This window comes from Protopterus annectens, chromosome 16.part0 (genome assembly GCF_019279795.1).
Source record: "Protopterus annectens isolate FY-2018-M chromosome 16.part0, PAN1.0, whole genome shotgun sequence".
NCBI lineage: Eukaryota > Metazoa > Chordata > Ceratodontiformes > Protopteridae > Protopterus > Protopterus annectens.
In genome coordinates this window covers 470,982,961-471,004,279 of record NC_056750.1, presented here as the reverse complement: position 1 = coordinate 471,004,279, position 21,319 = coordinate 470,982,961, and the positions used below count along the sequence as shown (strand labels likewise).

At 41.9% G+C, this 21,319-nt stretch overlaps 1 protein-coding gene across 1 annotated transcript in view; it reads left to right on the top strand.

Moving 5' to 3' along the window:
• The window catches only part of TTLL11 (tubulin tyrosine ligase like 11), a 1,746,306-nt gene that overhangs the window by 413,026 nt on the left and 1,311,961 nt on the right, over positions 1–21,319 (top strand). The window contains exon 5 of the mRNA XM_044058582.1: positions 5,447–5,542. Coding sequence (XP_043914517.1) covers positions 5,447–5,542 — 96 coding nt within the window. The remainder of the gene's footprint in view (positions 1–5,446; positions 5,543–21,319) is intronic.

Here is a 21,319-nt window from a genome sequence, read left to right as displayed (position 1 = left end):
ATGCTCCTTTACAGTCTGATGTGTTGTTTGGTTCGCCTGTGGAAGCAGTTTTAAAGAAAATGGAGGACAAAGCTAAGTCTATGCAAACTGTTAAAGATTTTTTGCAGGTGCAGCCACCGAAGTTTAGTAGAAATTGGCCTGCTAAGGGGTGGACATATCCTGCTTATGATTCCCAGTCTAGGGGTAGGTCTAGACGTGGTAGGGGCAGAGCTCAAGGTTCTTTTAGGCCTAGAACAGGGAGTTCACCTGCTCGGACTTCTGGTGAGGGCAGGGGTCAGTCCTTTCGTAAACAGACCCAATGACCTGCCTTTTCAGCTGCCAGTAGATTCTCATCTGGTAGCTCCTTTGGGAGGAAGACTGTCTCTTTTCAAAGGAAATTGGGATTTAATTACTCAAGACAGATGGGTGTTGGATATCATTCACCACGGTTACAGGTTTTATTTCCATACAATGCCTCCTTTCAAAGGCATGCCAGACGTTCCTCCTCCACAAAGAAAAGAGGCTCACAAGCAAATTTCTCAGTTACTCCAGATGGGGCCATTCAGCCAGTTCCTGTATCAGAAAGGGGCCTAGGATTTTATTCTCGCCTGTTCCTAGTACCAAAGAAGGGGAACACGTGGAGACCAATTTTGGATTTATCTCTCCTCAACACTTATCTGGACATTCCCAAGTTCAAGATGTTGACGTTACAACAGCTTTTACCTCTGCTGGGCAAAGATCACTGGATGGTAACTTTAGATCTCAAGGAAGCTTACCTTCATGTGCCTATAAGGCTAAGTTGCAGGAAGTATCTGCGGTTTCGAGCTGGAGATTCTCATTATCAGTTCTCTGCATTGCCCTTTGGCTTATCTACTGCGCCCAGAGTATTCACAAAGGTTCTGGCTCCAGTGATAGCTTACTTCAGGCTACAAGGAATTCAAATCTATCCTTACTTGGACGACTGCCTGATTCTGGCTCAAGAAAAGGAAGACCTTCTACAGCATCTGGAATATGTTATAGCAGTGCTAAGATGCCTAGGGTATTCTGTGAACGAAATAAAGTCCAGTCTAGTACCCTCTCAAGACATGTGCTTTCTGGGTGTGAGACTGAATACAGCAGCCCAGATGGCCTTTTAACCCCGGACAAACAAAAGAGTCTATCACTTTACTTCCATCAACTATCTCATCAGTCCGTGCTGACTGCAAGGACAGTCCTTCAAGCATTAGGGTTCATGGCATCTTGTATTCTGGTGCTTCCCAATGCCAAACTGCATATGAGGAAGCTACAATGGTATCTCAAAATGTATGGACACAGCACTGCCAGGATTTGGACACTGTCATTCAAATAATACCTTGCCTTCAAAAAGAATTTTTGTGGTGGGCTCAGGAATGTCACCTAAACAAGGGACTCTCTGTGACCCGCCAGAGGCGAGTCAGATTTTAACGACAGATGCCTCGGACATTGCTTGGGGAGCTCATCTAAATGGAAAGTGGATACAAGACAAGTGGCCTGCCAGACTACAGCATCTACATATCAACATGAAGGAGATGTTAGCAGTCCAGTTTGCATTAATGGCTTTCAAGGAGTTACTTCTTCCAGGGCAGGTGTTGATTCTAACAGACAACACAACTGTCATGTGGTACATCAACAAGCAAGGGGAACACATTCTTATCCTCTATGCAGGCAAGCAATGATTTTATGGGAGACTGCGCTAAGCTTGCAACTAACTCTTCAGGCAAGGTTTCTGCCGAGCACAGAACTCCTTAGCAGATGTGTTAAGCAGACAAATCATGGATCCCCACGAGTGGAAACTGGATCTTCATGTATTTCAGAAATTGACAGTGTCATGGGGAACTCCAGACATAGATCTGTTCGCTTCTCCACTAAACCACCAGCTGCCAAAGTATTGCACAAAGGGGTTTCATCACACAGCTTGGAAAGTGGATGCTCTGTCTTTCAGTTGGAAAAACCTTCATGTGTATGCCTTTCCACCTCTGCCTCTTCTTCCAAAGGTACTATTAAAGGTCAGACAAGACAGGCCAAGGATGATTTTGATAGCTCCAGATTGGCCTCGGCAACACTGGTACCCACTACTACGGAGTCTGGTAAAGAAGCCTCCATGGCCTTTACCTCTGATTCCTCATCTGTTATCTCAGAAGGACGGTCATCTGCTCAATGTCAAGCTTCACTCTCTTCATCTAACAGCCTGGCATATTCTGTGTTGAAACACAGCAGGTCTCAACTTCCTCAACAAGTTTTAAATGTGATTATGGAAGCTAGAAGACCTAGTACAAGGAAAGTGTACGCAGAAAAATGGAAGAGATTTTTATTTTGGAGTACAGCAAAGAATTTGGAGATTTCTGAGCCTAATTTGAGTGTGGCTCTTCAATATCTTACTGAGTTATTGGACAAAGGTTTGTCCTTCTCTTCCATTAAGATTCATGCTGCAGCAATTTCAGCTCACTATGATTGTGACCCACCATTGTTTTCGCATCCTTTGTTCAAGCAGTTTCTTAGAGGGCAAAGAATATAAGACCCCCACGAGAGCTCCTACTCCTGCTTGGGATCTCAATTTTGTGTTGGAAAACTTACTCTACAACCTTTTGAGCCTGCGGCTACTGCTGAATTGAAATACTTGTCATGGAAGACTGCTTTTCTGTTGGCTATTACTTCTGCAAGAAGGGTGTCTGAGTTGCAGGCCCTTATGGCAGTAGAGCCCTTTTGATTTTCCATAAGGATAGGGTATCATTACGCACTAATCCTTCCTTTATGCCTAAGGTGGTTTCTAGTGTGGCTTTAAACCAAACTATTCATTTGCCTACTTTTTATGCAGACCCCAAAATAAAGGGGAAAAGATTTTGCACACTTTAGATGTACACAGGCAATTGCGTTATTATTTAAGCAGGACTAAGGATTTTAGGCAGTCTCAGCAGTTGTTTGTTTCTTTTGCTTTGAGTTCGCAGGGCAAGCCTGTGTCAAAACAAACTATTTCTAGGTGGATTGGCTTTTGCATTGCATTTTGTTATTCCCATCATGGCAAGGAGATTCCAGCTGGGATTAGGCCACATTCCACTAGGGTTATTGCCATTTCAACAGCATTTCTAAGGGGTGGCAACTAAGGATATTTTGGAGGCAGCTACTTGGAGTTCAGTGCATACTTTCTCTAAGCATTATCACCTTCCTATCTACTCTAAGTCTAGGGCTGGTTTTGCCACAGCTGTTTTGCAGGGCATGTTGTCAGCTCCTACTTCTTTATGATTTGCCAGCCTCCCTTACCTCTGCTTTGGGATTCTACCCAATAGTAAGGACTGCAGCAATGTGGAACGAAGAACATAGTACAGTTTTGTACCTACCATAAATGTAGATGTTCGAGGATCCACATTGCTGCAGTCCAATTTGCCCTCCCTCCTTCCCCTCTGTGTTTAGGGGTGGTTGTGTAGGTGAGGTTATATGTTGATATTTTTGTATATATTGTACATAATTTTGGTGCAGGTATTTTGGCCTTGTCTTTTTAGGGTCTTCTGACATCTGGGGCAAGAAAAGACTGAGGATATGACGTCGGTCATGCGCATTAGTACCCTGACGTACTGACGCCAGTCTAATGCGCCCTGACCGACGTCAGCCATATACTCTGGTATTCGGGCCGACTGGACAGCGGACTACCCAATAGTAAGGACTGCAGCAATGTGGATCCTCGAACATCTACATTTATGGTAGGTACAAAACTGTACTTTCCATATACTGTACTTGCCACTGACTAGAGGTGTGTGATGTGGCTGCTACTCACTTTCTGTCAACCTCACTGTTGTCAGTGGAAATGTATTGTTGTAGTGGCTATCACAATGGTTTCTTTAGTGCATCTGGGGGTTCTTGGATGGATGGTTGACTTACATGCATTCTAGTAACCATATTGTATAGCATGCAGCATCTTGTAGACTATGGCATGGCCATATAGCAGTGACACCCAGATGTGTCCAGGGAGTGGAACAAATCCTTAAGTAGGCCAAACAAGTGCTGTACTATGTTTCTGGCTTGTGCATGGGTGGTTTTATACTGCGATTTGGCATACTGTGTGGGTTCAGTATAAGTGTCATCAGTGAGGTCTGCAGCAGGTTTATCCTACATCACTTGAAACACAGTAGGAACACAGGAATGAAAGAAAGATGTGTGTGCACTGTCTTTGGTTGTATATGTGTCACTTTACCACAGTGCCTATACATGTCAACTAGGTTGCCTTGTAGTATTTCACTGTCTTGAAAGTATTGATATAAACATGCCAGATGTGTAAAGTTTGGGCACTGGCAGGGTATTATGTAGACACATTGGTTATCGACCTCTGTGCACTGTACACTTCCTGGCAGTTGATAGAATGGTCACTCTTTCTATTGATATAACTGAGTAGATGGGCACTACATGGGGGCTTTATTGTCATGCATGTGCAGCCTGTAGCAGCTAGTAGTTCTGAGAGACAGATTATATCATTGAAGCCATAAATGGTTTTGGCTGTCTCCCCTAGTATTTTGGAGAAACAGGTATGGCCATTCACATGTAGAAGCAGTGTATCAAGAAATGTGTTGAATATCCTGCAGGGTAAGACCAATGATATGTCTAATGTGTCCATTATTTTCTCTGTAGTTAGTATAGCACGTGCTACACATGTCTTAGTGTCCAGTGGAATAGGATGGTCACATGTTCTTAATGATCCTGTTTGTGGGAAATACATGCAAACTACCACCTATATAATATTTTTCTCTCCAGTCAAAATTGATCTGTCAGCTGCTGGTAGATGACATGCTGCCAGTGCAGGTTTTCTTCATGTCACATGCCTTCACATTGCACTATAGGATAGGCGGTAGCAGTACTTGTAAACAATAAGTGCTACAGCATGGAGATTATTGATACTGCTAACTTTTTGCTTATTGTAACTCTGCATATTCCTACATGATTTTTGCTCTTATAGTGACTTGCAACTTGCTAAGCACTTACTGTGACCTATATCTATTTACCTGTTTTCAGAGGCACTCATTTTCGTCTCATTGTGCACTTATTAAACTGCATACTTTCATTTGCAGCTCGTTATATGGATGCTTACATACTCCTTTTCCTTGGTCCAATAAATGTCAGCATAGCTGCATATGTCTGCTTCCCACATAACAATTTTCTGTGTACTATACAATTTAACTGTGAGAACCAGCCAGAGTACCGGACACTCTTATATCATACCATCCTTTATATGGTGTCTGCCATTAAGATAAACATGTGTGTGCATGTATGAGTATTGGTATACACCCTTGTTTGTATGAGAGAATGTGAGTTTGTTTGTGTGTGTGTGTGTGTGTGTGTATGAGTATGTATTAGTATATGCATTTTAAGCATGTATTTCCCCATATATACCTACATTTGAAGTATATAGAAACTGTAATTAATATTTTGTCTATACAATGCTTATTTTAACATATTTGTATAGATTTTAGGGTTCGATATCCTTTTGGTGAAAAACTTGAAGCCTGTGTTACTGGAAGTGAATGCCAATCCTAGCATGAGAATAGAACATGAACATGAGGTAAGCCATATTTTATTCATCTATATTCCTTACCATTTTGCTGCAGAGATGATGTTACTCAGAAACCATATGGCATAGTGAAAATTGCTTAATCATTATTATTTATAATAAGCTTTTAAATATAAATTGTTCATTATCTCCTGTCATACATACATATATTTTGAAGCTCCATGTATAAACCAGAGGTATAGCAGCTCTTGTCTGCACAAAATAGGTAAAGAGAAAGTGTGAGTTTTATCTTAAGTAATGTAAGAAGAAATGACAGCAGTATGTTCTGCAGAAAGGGATGCAATTTCCTGTTCAATTACATGTCAGTGCTGATGACAGGTGAAAATGATAGACTAAGACTGTACTGCTACATTTTTGAGCCAGGACCATTGATTTGGTAATAATTCCTTTACATTTTGTAGTACAGGTAAGGTCTCAAAGGTTGTTAACATCTCTTACAGACATAAGTGGCATTTCTGTGGCTGGACATAGTTTCTAGCATTTCATTTTTAGTGAGAGTGAGTGACTTGATTTCTATTACTCCGAGGGAGTGTATGTGTGCATGTGCAGATGGAGGGAAGATTTCACCTGTCTAATGACATAAAGTCACTGATGTTATGTATTTACTTAGTTATTATTTGTTGACTGAGTTGGTAATACTATAATAGGAAAAGGACTTCTATCTAAAATATATAAGGTACTTAAGAAATCAACAGTATGTCACAGAGAAAGTTATTGGGATTATTTTAGACTTGTTAATAATAGCTCCCCAAGTGAAGATGAAAAAGACTAATACTCCAATCATCAATACAAACTACATCACTAAGGTGGAGGATATTCTCTTGCAAGTTCTTACATAGAACCTTTATCACACCACATAAAGTTGAATTGATGTATAATAAAGACTTAGGATGCTGGAGATGTAAACTAAATATTAAAGCTGACTGTCAGCATACGTTTTACGATTGTATAAAGCTTAGAACATATTGGGATAATATGAATTCTCTGTTACGGTCTGTTTTTAATGATAAATTTATGCTGACCAAATATCTTATTTTATTTAATACACCTAATCTCCACTTGTGCCACAAAAATAAAATACCCTCTTTTATGGAGTATCTTAACATTAGCAAGAGAAGTCATCACCAAGAACTGGAAGAATCAGACACTCCTACTATGAAGGAATTTGTAGACTTGGCAACTGACATTTGTCATCTTGAACTTATCACAATCAAGATGAGAGCATCTAGAATCACCTCTTCATATAATATATGGTTGGAATTCAAAGAACTGCTGAATAAAACAGACTTTAATAACTAACTAACAACTACTCCTATCACATTTCTTTTTCTGTTTAGAAAGCTTTGTTTTATAGTAGATACCATTGTAAATAGTTATTTTAGTTATTTATTATTGTTTGTTTAGATATGTATATTTGTTTTATAATGTTTGTATTATCATATATTAATGTTTTGTTAAAATTTTCAATAAAAACAATTGAGTAAAGTAAAAAGAAAATGAGTGAATATTAAACATATCAATGAAATTCAATGATGGGTGCTCATCAAAGCATTGTTTTTTGATGATATCTTAGGCATAATGACTTACTTTGATGATTACAGGATCAGTAGTAAGCATACTTCCTACATAGATCTGTAAATGTGTAAATTACTGTCTAATCTCATCATGTTCATGTTTTAGAAATTTTGAGTCCGTGCATACATTTAAATTTTATATGTAAACTAATTTTAAATAGGTGCATTCACTTATTCACTGAGGTCATTTTCTGCAATTATCAGACCACACCAACATTAATTGTTATTGATAACTGTGCTACTTCTCTTAAAAATAAAAAGGCAAAACAGGGAAGGTAACTAAAAAGTATGTATGTGGTGCCCTCCAAAAACTATTCCAAACCCTTACCATGTTAAAACATAAACGAACAAACAAAAGAACAAAAATAAAAAGGCCTGGTTATCAGTCACCTCAGCAGTTAGTTTCATAATTATACATCTTTGCCTTTTTTTATTAGGAGCAATGAGTCCCATCAAATTCAATAGTAGTTATCAGTCAACTAATGTAAAAGGCATTAATACGTCACAATAAATGTTGGCAGTATTACAAAATAGATTATCATCATTCAATCTGACACTGGCTGTCTCAAGATCTTGGCTTAAGCTTGAAGATGTTACTCACTACTTGATTTCTCTTACCACTTGATCTGATGTCATTTTTATTTGTTCCTCAGCCTGAGCATTCGGATCCAAACCTTTGCTCTGACTCAGATGCTTCTACAGCTTAGGATCTGACTCTCAAGCTCCTCCCTTATCCATAATGCCCCTGTCCTCCAGATTACCTCAGATCTCATTTGCCACAGTTCAAGCAAGTTGGGATTTCCTTCTCTCATAGCTCCTTGTGGGTTGTGAGTGTATTTAGAGATTAAACTTTACATTTTTGTTCTTAATATATTGCTATTATCCTTCTTTAACCTCTAAAACAATCTTGCTTTTTTTATTTTTGGGTTTCTCTGTCACTTTTAAAATGTTTTTATACCAGCTAGTATAACTCTTTCCTATCATTGTTGGTAGTTCCTTCTTTTTCAACTTTTTACTTAGATAATACTTGTAGTTTCTCTTTTTGTGTCATGACTGAGAAATCTGACAAGCCAGCTTGGTTCAAATAATGCACTTCCTGTTGACACAAGATCCCACAGTCTGATGCCCACAGGGGCTGTGTGTGCTGTTTAGGTCTTAGCCACTTAGATATAGACTGTGACATCAGTGTGGGTTTCAGTGCCTGAGCCATTGGTGACTGTAGCAACAAACTAATTTTGTAGGGTCTTCACCCTCAGACTTCTTCCTCTACAGCTGGATCTTCCAAGGAATTGGGGACTCATACCCCAATTAAAAGCAAAAGAAGCCCAGGGAGCACAGAAAATGCTCTCCTGCCCAGTCTCCAAAAAGGACTATGACTGAGCCACCTACCAAAACCTTGAAGTTTTTGGATCTGATGCTTTCAAATCAAAAGCAGACATTACTGACTCCTCCTCAACAGGAAACTTCTGACTCCCCCTTAGAAGTCATGTCTCCAACTTTAAGGTCACCCTTTCTTCAGAGACTGCTCAGAAACCTTCCAGACCTCACTCCACTTCATACGCCTTTAGATCTTCCCATCACTTTCTCTCGGAATCACGGCGCTGGACAATTCAGCTCCAACTCCCCCTTTGGGGCATGGTATCTGTGAGGGTCCTGGTCTGTCTGCTCTGAGAACTACAGCTCCGGAGGGACTGCTTAGGACATCTCTAGGTCCTTCTGCATTCAGTGTGGTCAACAGGGTGTTCTCTCAGCCAAGAACCACTTTGACTCTACCTCCTTTGGATCCTACTCCTGTTCGAACTTCTGCTCCTGAGCCTGCTCATCCTCCACCTCAAGGACAGCCAGACCTTAAGAGCTTCTGAACATCTGTACCGGCATAGCCCCCCTCTCTTCTGAGACCTTCCCTGAACATCCCACCGAAGAGGTCCCTCAAAAGAGAATGTGTAAAAGGAGGTACCTAGATTCCCCTCAGAAATTTTTAACAGAGGACACAAACTTTGATGAAGGGGACGGGGTCCCCAAGATCTCCACCTGATGATGTCTCCTTTAAAGATGTCCTTGAAATTTTACACCATAGAGGTGGTTGGTCTACCTATAGCCTGTCCTCAGAATAGCCTGTGTTCTTGGAAGCCTTTGGGCCTTGCCCATCTACATCTTGGTTGATCCCTCCATTGGATGACCTTATAGACCTTGTCTCCTGCAGGGCATGAAAGGAGCCAGACACCGTGGTGCCCATATGAAAAAGAGCTGACAAAATCCTCAGTGCCCCTTCAGATAAGCAACAGTGGACAAAAGGTACCCCTGTAGATGCCATGGTTGTTGCAGCAGCCATGAAGACAGAGCTGGCTGAACAGAGCTCCACCGTCAATCCCCCAGACAGAGTGTCTGTGGTGTTGGACAGGTTTGGGAAGTGGGTATATGCATCAACGGCCTTTGCACTGTGATCACTGAATTATCTAGCCCACTTTACTAGGTTGCAGAGGGACTTAATAAAGGAACTCTCTAACACTGCTATGGGGTCCATGTCTCAAGAGGAACAGAAAACCTTCTTAAGAATGGTCACCCTACAATCCATCTTGAATGAGTCCATGAGGTTAATCTCACATGCGGCTGATGGTTTCTTGAGGGCCGCCAGTTCAGGCATTGCCATAAGTAGACATGCCTGGATGCGACTTTGTTATTTTGCAGAGCCTTTCAAGGCATCATTGATCAATGCTGCTTTTGATGGATCATCTCTCTTTGGACCGGTGGTAAAAGATACCCTCTCCCGATGTGAAAAAGACATGAAAGCCTTTTCTGCTGTTGGAATCAAATTCTCAACCCCACAAAGACTGTTTTCCAGGAACCAATGTGGAGGTAAGGAATTGTGGTTCAGGAAATCACAAGGGCCTTTCTAGGATTCACAGAACAAGTTTTCAACTAGAGGCAGAGGGGGAAATAAACCATTTAGGTAGATGCCACCCACGTGGCAGAGGATGTCTGCAGAACCAAGGATCTCGAGATTTCGTCTTGGATAGATCCTTTCAGCCCTGCTGAGCAGTTGCCCGACAGTCCCACTGTGGAGACAGTTGGGGAATGCCTATTTTTGCATCTACATGCCTGGCTAGCCATTACAAATGACCATTGGGTGTAAAAGATCATATCCAGAGGTTATTACATTTCCTTTTCCAAAACTCCAGTTCCAAAGAAAAATCTCCCCGATGTTCTAGTTCTCGATCTAGCCTTCCTAAACAAGTCCGTAAAGAACTCAAAATTTCTGATGGTCATGGTACAGTCCATTCTACCTCTCCTTCAAAAGGATGACTGGATGTGCTCAGTAGATCTTCAAGATGTGGACTATCACATCAAAATGAACAGGTGCTCTTGATTGTTTCTCTGCTTCCAGCTGGGAGCCAGTCATTATCAATTCACAGCTCTGCCATTTGGTCGCACCACAGCCCCCAGAGTTTTCACCAAATGCATGGCAGTAGTAGCAGCTCATCTGAGACTGCCTGGAATCAGAGTGTTTCCTTACCTAGATGACTGGCTTCTGACCACATAAAGCAGGCTTCTACTCCTCCAAGCCTGGGATTAGCTGCTTCATTTAGCAAATACACTAGGGATTAAAAGTTTCAATTACAAGTTCAAGTTATAGATTTTATAGGAGCATGTCTAGACACACTCAGCTGCTTAGCGCTCTTACCCACAAGGGACGATTGCAATTCAAACAGACAACATATACATAGTTTGGTGCATCAACAAACAAGGGGGAACCAGATCGTATCCCCTCTGTCGAGAAGCAGTGAGAGTTTAGCAATGGATGATTTCCTCCAACTGCTTTCTAGTAGCAATGCACATTCCAGGGAAATCCATCATTCTAGCGGACAGGCTCAGCAGAACTATTCTGATGCCTTATGAGTGGTCTCTAAACCAGTCTGTGTCAAACACAGTCTTCTTCAAATGGGGCCAGCCTTGCTGTGATCTCTTTGCACCCCCCTTCCAACAGCAAATGCAGCAGGTTCTTTGCCCTGAACCCTCCTCAGGGGCAGTCACCGAGAGATTGTCTAGTCCATGTTTGGCCCTCCTGGTGTCCTTTATGCTTATCCCCCTCTACCTCTCATACCCAAATTTCTCCAGAAAGCACAGAGGGTGAAGAACAAGGTGATCCTTGTTACACCCTTCTAGCCTTGGCAGGTTTGTTTTCCCTTTCTTTGGTCTTAGCTGATGTGTCCTGTCTGGATGCTGGACCCAAGTCCTGACCTCCTTTTTCATCCTTCAGGGCAAACTCATCCAGATTTGACAGGCCTCAAACTGACTGCATGGTTTCTCCATTCCAATGATGGATAGACTTTCTAGGCTTTCCACTCCAGTTAAAGAAATCTTGGTATGTTCGCATAAAGCTTCCACCAGAAAGATTTACAAGAGCAAGTGGAAAAGATTCTCCATTTGGGATTGCCAAAAAGATATGAATCCTTTTACTGCCCCCATTCCAGCAGTTCAGGACTTCTTTGCTTCTATTTTTCAGAATGGTGCAAGCTACTCCACTGTCAAGGTATAGCTAGCAGCCATATCTAATTACCACATAGGTGAACTTTCTATGTCTTTGGCTTTGACCAAATAGTGTAAGGCCTTTCTCAGAGGTACCTTCTTGTTTAGGTCAAAGGTTAAAGACCCCACTCCTCCATGGGATCTCACTATGGTTTTACAAGCTCTAGTCACTCTCCTTTTGAACCTTCTGCCAAAGTAGATCTCAAATTCCTATCATGAAAGACCTTATTCTTGGTGGCTATAACCTCAGCTAGGAGAATTTCAGAATTGCAAGCACTCTCTTCCAAACCACCATATTTGATTTTTCATAAACACAGAGTCACCCTACCTACAAATCCATCCTTTTTTTACTTAAAGTTGCATCTGAGAACAATATCAATCGATCCATCAGTCTCCCTCTATTTTTTCCTAATTTCAAGAACAAGGGCGAATTTACCCTCCACCTGTTGAATGTACATAGACAGTCACATTTTTATTTGGACATAACAAAGGCCTTCAGAAAATCTGACCAATTATTTGTTTCTTTTCTGAAGGCAAAATTGGGGAAGCCTGTATCCAAAGTATCATTAGCTAAATCGATTACAGATTGCATTTCCTATGTTTATACTGCAAAAGGTATCACACCTCCTGGACATGTGAAAACCCATTCTTCTAGGTCAATGTCTACCTCAGCGTTTTTTTGGTCGAGAGTATCTATCGATGATATTTGTGCAGCCGCCTCCCGGTCAACTACTCATACTTTTGTTACACATTATAAGTTGGATAGTGTATCCAGAATTAGAGCATCCTTTGACTCTGCGGTGCTCCGGAATATCCTTCCATGAAGACCACCCAAGAGATATTTAGCTGAGGGCTCTGTCCCATTCATTGAGGAACAAATTAAAATGACAACATCAGATAAAAAAGTTATGTCCTCACCATAACGTTCCATCTGTGTTGTCCATGTTCATTCTTCCTCAACCCTCCTCCCTCCATCCCCCTCTCCTTTCTGGGAATATTTGCAGAGGTATTTCAGGAACCACTGTTCCTTTTGAGCTCCTGATTTTATCTTCTTCCTATTTTATGAAATTTTCTATATATGCATGTATGTATTATGCATATTCAGCTGCAACAAACTCCATCTGAGGTAATCTGAAGGACAAGGGTGTTATGGGTAATGGAAGAACTCAAGAGTCGGATCCTAAGCTATCAAAGTGGCCGAGTCAGATCCAAGGTTCGGATCTGAACCCACAGGTTGAGGAAGAATGAAAACGGACAACACAGCTCGAACGTTATGGTTAGTACATAACAACTTTTTTTTCACATGTAGATGTCACTGCAGTTGAAAACAATCAAAGCAAAACACCTGTAAAGGATTGTAAACAGTTTCATATGGAGTACTCACCCTGGAAGTCAGGAAATTATATTTTCAAATTTCATATTTCAAATATCTGATATACGTTCCTGTATCTTCACACTGACTTTTGTTTTGGTCTGGCCAATATACCATTTGGGTACAACACAATCAGGACTTCTGGTAGTTATAATAATTTCTAATTTTTAATAATTTGCAATTAATAATCACTTCAGTACATCTTATCACACATTTACAAACATTGCATCTGGTAGATTCATATACCCCACATGGCAGATACTCAAAATATGAAATTTGAAAATATGATTCCATTTTATGCCCATAATGTGCATTCTTGGAGAATTAGATAGTTTAAAGTATTCTGTACTTGCCAGTGTTAATAATATAAGAAGAGGAGATACAATATGATTGTTACATCTTTTTAAATCTAAACTTATTTTGAAATAATAACATTTTAAGTCCTAGTGGTTTAAACACAGTAGTTAACTGTCAGTGTTTATATAGTGATGTCTCTTTAAATTGTTAATGGATTAATTAATTAGAAGTTCTATATAAAATGGTTTATAACTATGTTGTTATTGAAACCCTAGAAGGCAATATGCCTAGGCACTAGGGTGAATAAAGTTGTTTTTTTTTGCTTCCCTCTGCATTTGGTTGTATAATCAGCACTGATCATGTCAGAATGACTATTTCAGCTTTAACAAGGGTACCTGCCTCTTCATTCTGTGCCACAACATCAAAATCAGTTTCAGTGTTGTCTTTCTTAGTGACAATATCAGTGTTCTTGATCAGTCTCTCAGCTCTGAGACTGGATTTAGTTCTAGAACTGAGCCCTATTCATTAAACAGCTTTTGTTTGGTGTGGTGCTACCCCCTGTTCTGTTTAGATATCAGCCTCATCCATTAGTTTTTGCTGGCCTGCATTTATTCCAACAGCTTTATCAGGACAGTGGATGCCAGCTCTTTCACACAGTCTTAACGCCATGCTGGATTGCCCAGAGTAATCTTCTTTTTCATTGGTGTAATCCCCACAGATGCACAATGAGGTCCACTACTTAAAGAAATGCATTGACTCCCCTGTGAAAATACCTACAGCTGATGTGGATGGTAGGGAGGAGTATCCCGAGTTCTGAATCTCCAGCATCACCCTGAATGACCCCAGATTTGAAGAGGTCCTGCTGATGAAGAGACAGAAGGAAAGTAGGCCATCATATCTTGTGTCCTGCTCTCACAGAATTTTTAAGACCTTCATATCCTCTCAGCAGACTTCCTATGTGGTCCTTCCTTGTTCTAATATTGTTCAGGCAGCTACTAAAGCTGTGTGAGCTTTGCCTGATACAGTAGCATGTTTTACTAAAATGATAGATTTAGTTCTGCATCCTTCTAGGGACTGGAGTTTCTGGTTAGACACCCCTAAGGCTAACACATTAGATTGTGACAGCTCTCACTTGAAAAAGACAGTGTATGCACCTTCTGCTTTCTCCCTGCAGATATTTTTTGTTTGGACCATTTGGTGGAAATTTCATGGGAAGTATCTGCCAAAATCATTCGCACCATAAAACAGATGTATCACTCAAGCAACTCAAATCTCAGTCTGCCACTGTTTCAATAATGCCCAGCCTTAGAATGTGAGCATCATTAATGCAGCTGAAAGTTTGGCCAGAGCTATGGTATCTGGTATTACTGTTTTCCAGCATATCTGACTCAGACTAACACGTTTTGCCAAGGGGATTTTTATGAATTTTACTCTTCACGATGCTGAAATTTATGCCCTAAACATTAAAGCACATATACAGACAGTGGAACAAAAGTTGAAAATCTTGACTGCAGATATTACATCTTCCGTTCAGCAACATTCCATCAAAGGGCCAATTAGCATAAAGGTTAAGGTCTTCATCTCTCATGCCACAAGATCCAGGTACAGATTCTTAGTTTTAGCACTTGAATCTGCTTATTCATTCTCAGCATTTGTTCAGAACTTGTTAGCACTAAATAAGCTACAAATTGCTACAGCACTCAACCTTCCTCTTTACCTAGAGGAAAAGAGTTTTTGTACTTACTTTCCTCACTTGCTTAGAGAAAAACATCTCTTATACTCACTTTCCTCACTTGTCTAGAGGAAAGTAGTTTTTTTATTCAGGCATGTCCAGTGGTCAGCTCCCAGTGTTCTCTCCTGTCTATCTGATGAATCTGGGCATCTTGGGGCAATGTAGCAATTGCCTCATGAACACAGACAGCACTCTCCTCCTACCACCCAACACCAAAACCTGTGAGAGATGCACTTATCTAGCCAAACTGGAGATAAAGCTCTCTCCAACCAAGACTGAACTTGACAGTCAAGAGGAGAAGGAAAACACTTGCACCACACCACACTCATCACATAGTCCCACTAAACCTACACCACCAAAATCCACATATAGAAACACAAAAACATTCACAGAGGCTCTCGATAATAATCTGCGCAAGCAACAGAGACCTCCAAAGCAGAAATGCAAGCAACCTCCACCCCCCAACACAACCCAAATGACATATAGCCCACAGACTCGGTGTGCCACTCAACCATAACCCATAAGGCAAAACAACGTACCCAACACACTAGACATAGGTGACTCTATAGTCAGGCACACTGATGTCCCACTCACCAGGCTAAACAAGGAGAAGGTTACTGTCAGCTGCCTGTCGGGTGTCAGGATCCGCCACATAACCCACTCACTCAGGTCACTCCACAACAAGTACATATATGACTCTGTCATTGTCCATGTTGGTGTGAATGACCTGAGACGTACCTCCCTGGACTACATGAAAAGAGACATGGAACAGCTCTCCAATCTTGTAGCCCAGGCAGGTCTGACCCTAGCCCTGAGTAGCATCCTGCCATTGCCCAGAATGATACCACAGTACAAGGGCAAAATGACTGACTTCAACAATTGGCTAAGCTTCTGGTGTCATTCTAAGGGGATCCAGTATCTGTCTGCCTGGGATGACATGTTCGACAGACCAGAATGCTTTGCCAGAGATGGCCTGCACCTGTCACCCCTGGGATTCCAGATACTAGCTAAGGCTTTTGCTTCCCCTATAGTGCCTATTTTACAAGGTTCAAATGACAAATTTACCACCATAGCAGGAATAGGCAAGCAAAAACTGAGGGTAATGCTATTCAATGCTAGAAGTCTAAACCTCAAAATGCACTCCCTTGAGGCACTCCTTAAAATGGAGAACATCAATATCTGTGCAGTGACTGAGACCTGGTTCAAGGCTCCAGAGAGCACCCCTGCATTACCAGGCTATAACTCATACCACACTTTTCGGCCACCTAACCTGGACCAGAACACCAAAGGCGGAGGTGTGTTCATATTCATTAAGGATATGCACACCTCCAGGCTAGTTGCACAGCATAATGCATCTGAGGTTATCCAAGTGCAACTAACTCTGGGCAAAACTGCAATCCAAATTGTAGCTTGCTACAGATCCCCCACCATGTCCCAGGATTCCCACTCCTCTTTTCTTGATATACTGGAAAATAGTAGGGTTCAACCAAACACCCTAATAATGGGCGATTTCAACTACCCCACCATTAACTGGGAAAACTACTCATGTACCAACTCCTTCGCTCAACGCTTTCTGGAATTCATAAATTCCAATGCCCTGGATCAACTTATCTGCACCCCCACCAGGGGCAATAATATCCTAGACCTAATCATTACCAACATGAGTGACCGGTGTTCCACACCTGAAGTCAACTCCTCGTTGGTCAGATCTGACCATAAGCTAATCACCCTAGATATCCACATCCCCCCCCCCCATTAAGGAAATCATGGTAAAAAATTTCTCCAAAGTCAACTTCATGCTTTTTAAGACAGAAGTGGCGAACTTCATGACACCCATGCAGATGGACAATACAGTTATGACTGCTGAATCCTACACAGATGCAGTCTATAAGCACTTACACGAGTGCATGGATCGTGCTATCCCAAACAGAACCAAGATGCTATCCTCTAAAAAAAGGAAGCCAATCTGGTGGTCCCCTGCCATAAACCAACTCTACAACAGAAAATAGAAACTGTTGCAAAAGAGAGTAAAATCCCATGAGTGGAGGAGTTCCCTGGTCAGCCTCAGTAAGGAGCTGAGATCCCTTATAAGATCCTTCAAAGCTAGCTACGAAAATAACATCACCACTGATTCTAGGGACAAACACAAAGCATTCTATAGCTATGTCAAGAATCTCAATGGCAACACCCAGATCTGCTCTGAGTTACAGCACAATGGCACTAAATGTACAGAACCAACTGATATTGCCAACGCCCTGGCAGATAGGTTCAGTGCTAACTTTCCCCCATCTGTCACCCCCTAAAGGGCCCATATCTATACAGGAAGAATGCAGAGTCCTTGTAATCACAACTTCACAGCATCCATGGGACCAGACAGCATCCCAGGCTGCGTTTTACATGAAATTCAGAACGAACTGGCTCCCCACCTAAGCACCATGTTCGGTCATAGTCTCACATCAGGCTTTGTGCCCAATGAATGATGCATAGCAACAGTTAACCCACTCCACAAAAGGGGAGCCACCACTGATCCTGGGAATTATCGCCCTATTAGCCTGACGAGCCTGGTCTGTAAGGCCATGGAACGTATCATCATGGAACTCATAAACAAAGACATTGGTAACCTCCAAACTCTGGACCCCACCCAGTTCGGGTTTGTGAAAGGCAGATTATGCCTCCTGAACCTGATTGACTTCTTTGAGGCAGTCACCAAAGCTGTAGACAAGGGTAAAGTAGTTCACAAAGCCTATCTTGACCTCGCCAAGGCTTTCAACACCATCCCCCATTCTGGAATTATAACTAAACCCACTAATTAGGTATAAATCCCTACGTCACAAGATGGGTTGCCAATTGGCTCACTAACAGAACCCACACTGTAAAAGATGCAGACTCCAAATCTGACTTCAAACCAGTGACAAGTGGAGTATCACAGGGTTCATTCCTGGGACCTCTCCTATTTGGTATCTACTTCTCTGAAGTACAGGCTAATACAGAAGGCCTTTTGCTAATGAAGTTCACAGATGACTGCAAACTAGGAGCCATAGTTGAGTCCCCAAATGATGTGGACATCCTACAGAAGGGCCTCACTGAGACAGATGCCTGGTGTCAGAGCCATGGCCTCAAGCTCAATGCCAAAAAGTGCATTGTCATCCCCTTTGGTAACAATTCTGTGCCCATGAACTACCACATAAGCGGCAGTCTACTTAATGCCGAATGTGTGATAAGAGACCTGGGGACCCAGGTGGACAGTAGTCTCTCCTTTGATAATCACATTGCAACAGTAGTCAGGGAATCCTTCTACGTGGCACATCTCATCACAAAAGGGTTCTCATCCAGGAAAAAAGAAGTAATTGTTCCCCTCTACTTGGCACTCATTTGACCTATTATAGAGTACAATGCCCCTTTTGGAATGTACCTCACAAGACGTCTGCAGCAGCTGGAAAGGCCAAGGTGGCTGGGAGGGTAGTCTAATGGTTAAGGTGTTTGCCTTACAAACGCAAGTTGCAGGGTTTGAGTCTCACAAGGGATAATTGGCTAGGCTTACAATTACTCGCAAGGGCAGTTAGCCTAGTACTAACCTATGAACCTATGAACATATAAGTACCTCACAAAGAGGATTACTGGCCTCAAACAGGTGCTCTACACTGACCGTCTCAAAAAAAATTCCAGATTTACTCCATAGCATATCGTCTACTCCGAGGTGATCTCTGCCTAATATATAAAGCTATGTCAAACCCAGAGCTGTTGGCCATGCTACACCTAAAACATCTCAATCCCTCCGAGCTACACGCTCTAGGGACCTAAACCTTGTCACCACAATAAACAAGACATGCTGGAGGGATAGATTCCTGTCCCAGAGACTTCCCATACTCTGGAACAAGCTACCCATCTATGTAAAGCAGAGTACCTCATTAGCACTTTTCAAGAAAAATCTTGATAAGTGGATGGGAAATAGGAAATACACCCCGGGATCACTTCGGTGGATCTGCTCGACAGGGGCACGGGAAAATAACTTTCTTAGATGGCGTAAGCCAGGGAACCTTGTTGGCTAGGTTTACTTAGGCCCTTGTACCTACCTATGAATCTATAAACCTATGCAGAATGTACAAGGTTTGATCCTGACCTCTGGTCAAAGCCTGAACGGCATTTGCTTGTTCTCCCCGTGTCTGTATGGAGTTCCTACCACCTCCCAAAAATATGCTGAGTGTTTCCCCCTCAAACCCATTCAAGAATGGAGTTGTGGGTGGCAGCACAGATTCCAGAGGGTGTTCTATAGGGAGAAGAGTTGTATAAACCAACTGCTTTAGGCACCTGCTGCTGTGAGCGGGTCCCTATCAGTTAATCGAGTTTTCAGGAACCCGAAATTCATATGGTCGAGACTATATGATCGATTTTTTGAAAACCCAAAGCTTTTGAATGGAGATCACGGTACCGTGTAGATCAGGAAATTTACACTTTTCCTCACTGTAGTGCAATCTCAGAGTCTGTATATATAATTTGAAGGGGATGTGGGGGGTGCAGGGTGTCTTGCCTGCTGCAAAAACATTAAAAAAGGAAGATTTTTGTATTTTTTTTTTTTTTTTGATGTTCGAGTTTTCCGAAACTTAATCATATGGTGTCAACCATATGAATTTCAAGTTTCTGAAAACTCGGTCATCTGATGTAGACCCACTGTAAGCAGTATCCTCAAAATAGGAGAACACAGATCACAGATTATTCACTGTGTCAAGTATAACCACTTGATGGTGTAAAATATGGCTCTGTGTGATTTTTTTCACCAAATGAGCATGGGTATTTGCCAGTGACAAGTTGGTTGAGGACTCCCTTATGTGGAGTGGGTTAACTGTTGCTCCGATGTAGGACAGGGACCCATGCTAACAGTGGGTGGGCCATATGTTCCTCTACTGGCCACCAGTGTATGCTAGTCATAAAGCCCAGCCACCCTACATCAATAATCTACTGGTCAGATGGTGTCCAGTTGCCCAGCTTGGGTTACCTGGGATAGCTCTGAGCGACAGCTTGAAAATGGATAACATGATGGTAAGGAGGAAGCTGAACAGCAGTGCAGCAAAGGCTTTTGACTTGATATTCAGAGTCTACTACTCAGGAAGAGGACAGGCTAGGAAGTGGTGTGGGAATTGTGATGAGGTAGAGGCTTCTGGAAACAGTAATGGATGTCATCAGAATTAATGATAGACTCATGGTAATCAGACTGCAGCCTGGTGATAGGACAGTAATTGTAATCTCAGCCTATGCCCCAAGGCAGGGTTGTGATAATGAGCAAAAGAGTGCATTTGGACATTTGCAGGATCTACTAGGTAAAGCAGGACAACTTGAATTGTTGATAAAGGGTGAACTGAATGTACATATTGAGACAGACAGACCAGGCTATGAGGACTGCCTGTATCCACATGGGTGGGGCAGCAGGAATAAAGATGGATAGACCATTCTAGACTTCTGTCTGGCAAAGGGCTTGGTGGTGGCCAAGAAATGGTTCAGCAAAAGAGGCAGTCAAAAGATGACATACAAGAGTGGCCAACATACAACTCAGGTAGACTTCCTTCTAGTAAGGAAAGGACAGTGGGGTAGAACCAGCAATTGCAAAGTCATCTCCAGTGAAACAGTTAGCTTACATTATAAACCACTGGTTGGCACAATCAGCTGCAAGAAGTGGTCAGAGAAGTCTCTAAGGTCAACAGAAACCAGGTTGAAGACTTGGAAGCTGACTGGAGAGAAAGCACAAGGACTCAGGGTTTTAGCACTTCAAGAAGAAGAAATAGGTAGAGTTGAAGAAGAATGACAGCACCTCAAAACAGCATGTGTGAGAGCTACAGAAAAGATATGTAGCTGAGCCAGGTATGGAAATAAGGTACCTAAGGAAACCTGGTGGTGGAATGCAGAAGTCCAGGAAGTCATCAAAAGAAAGAAAGAGTGCAGGAATAAGTGAGAGATAGTAAAGACCAACCAGGCTAGGAATGAGTACTGGTTGGATAACAAAGAAGCTAAGAGAAGAGTTGCAATAGTAAAAAAACAAGGTATCTGAGGCAGTCTACTAGATTTAGAAAAGTGACTCAGTAGAGGGCTCAAAGAAAATTTTATCAGGTTTCAAATCGAAGACAGAAAGATAAAAAAGATAGTCACCTACCCTTCATAAGAGATACCAGCAACAACCTGCTCACCAAGGCAGATGTAAGGAGTATTTCCAGTAGCTTCTGAATGAAGAAAATCCCACAGAAGCTGTACTGCTGTAGACACAGCCTTCAATGAAA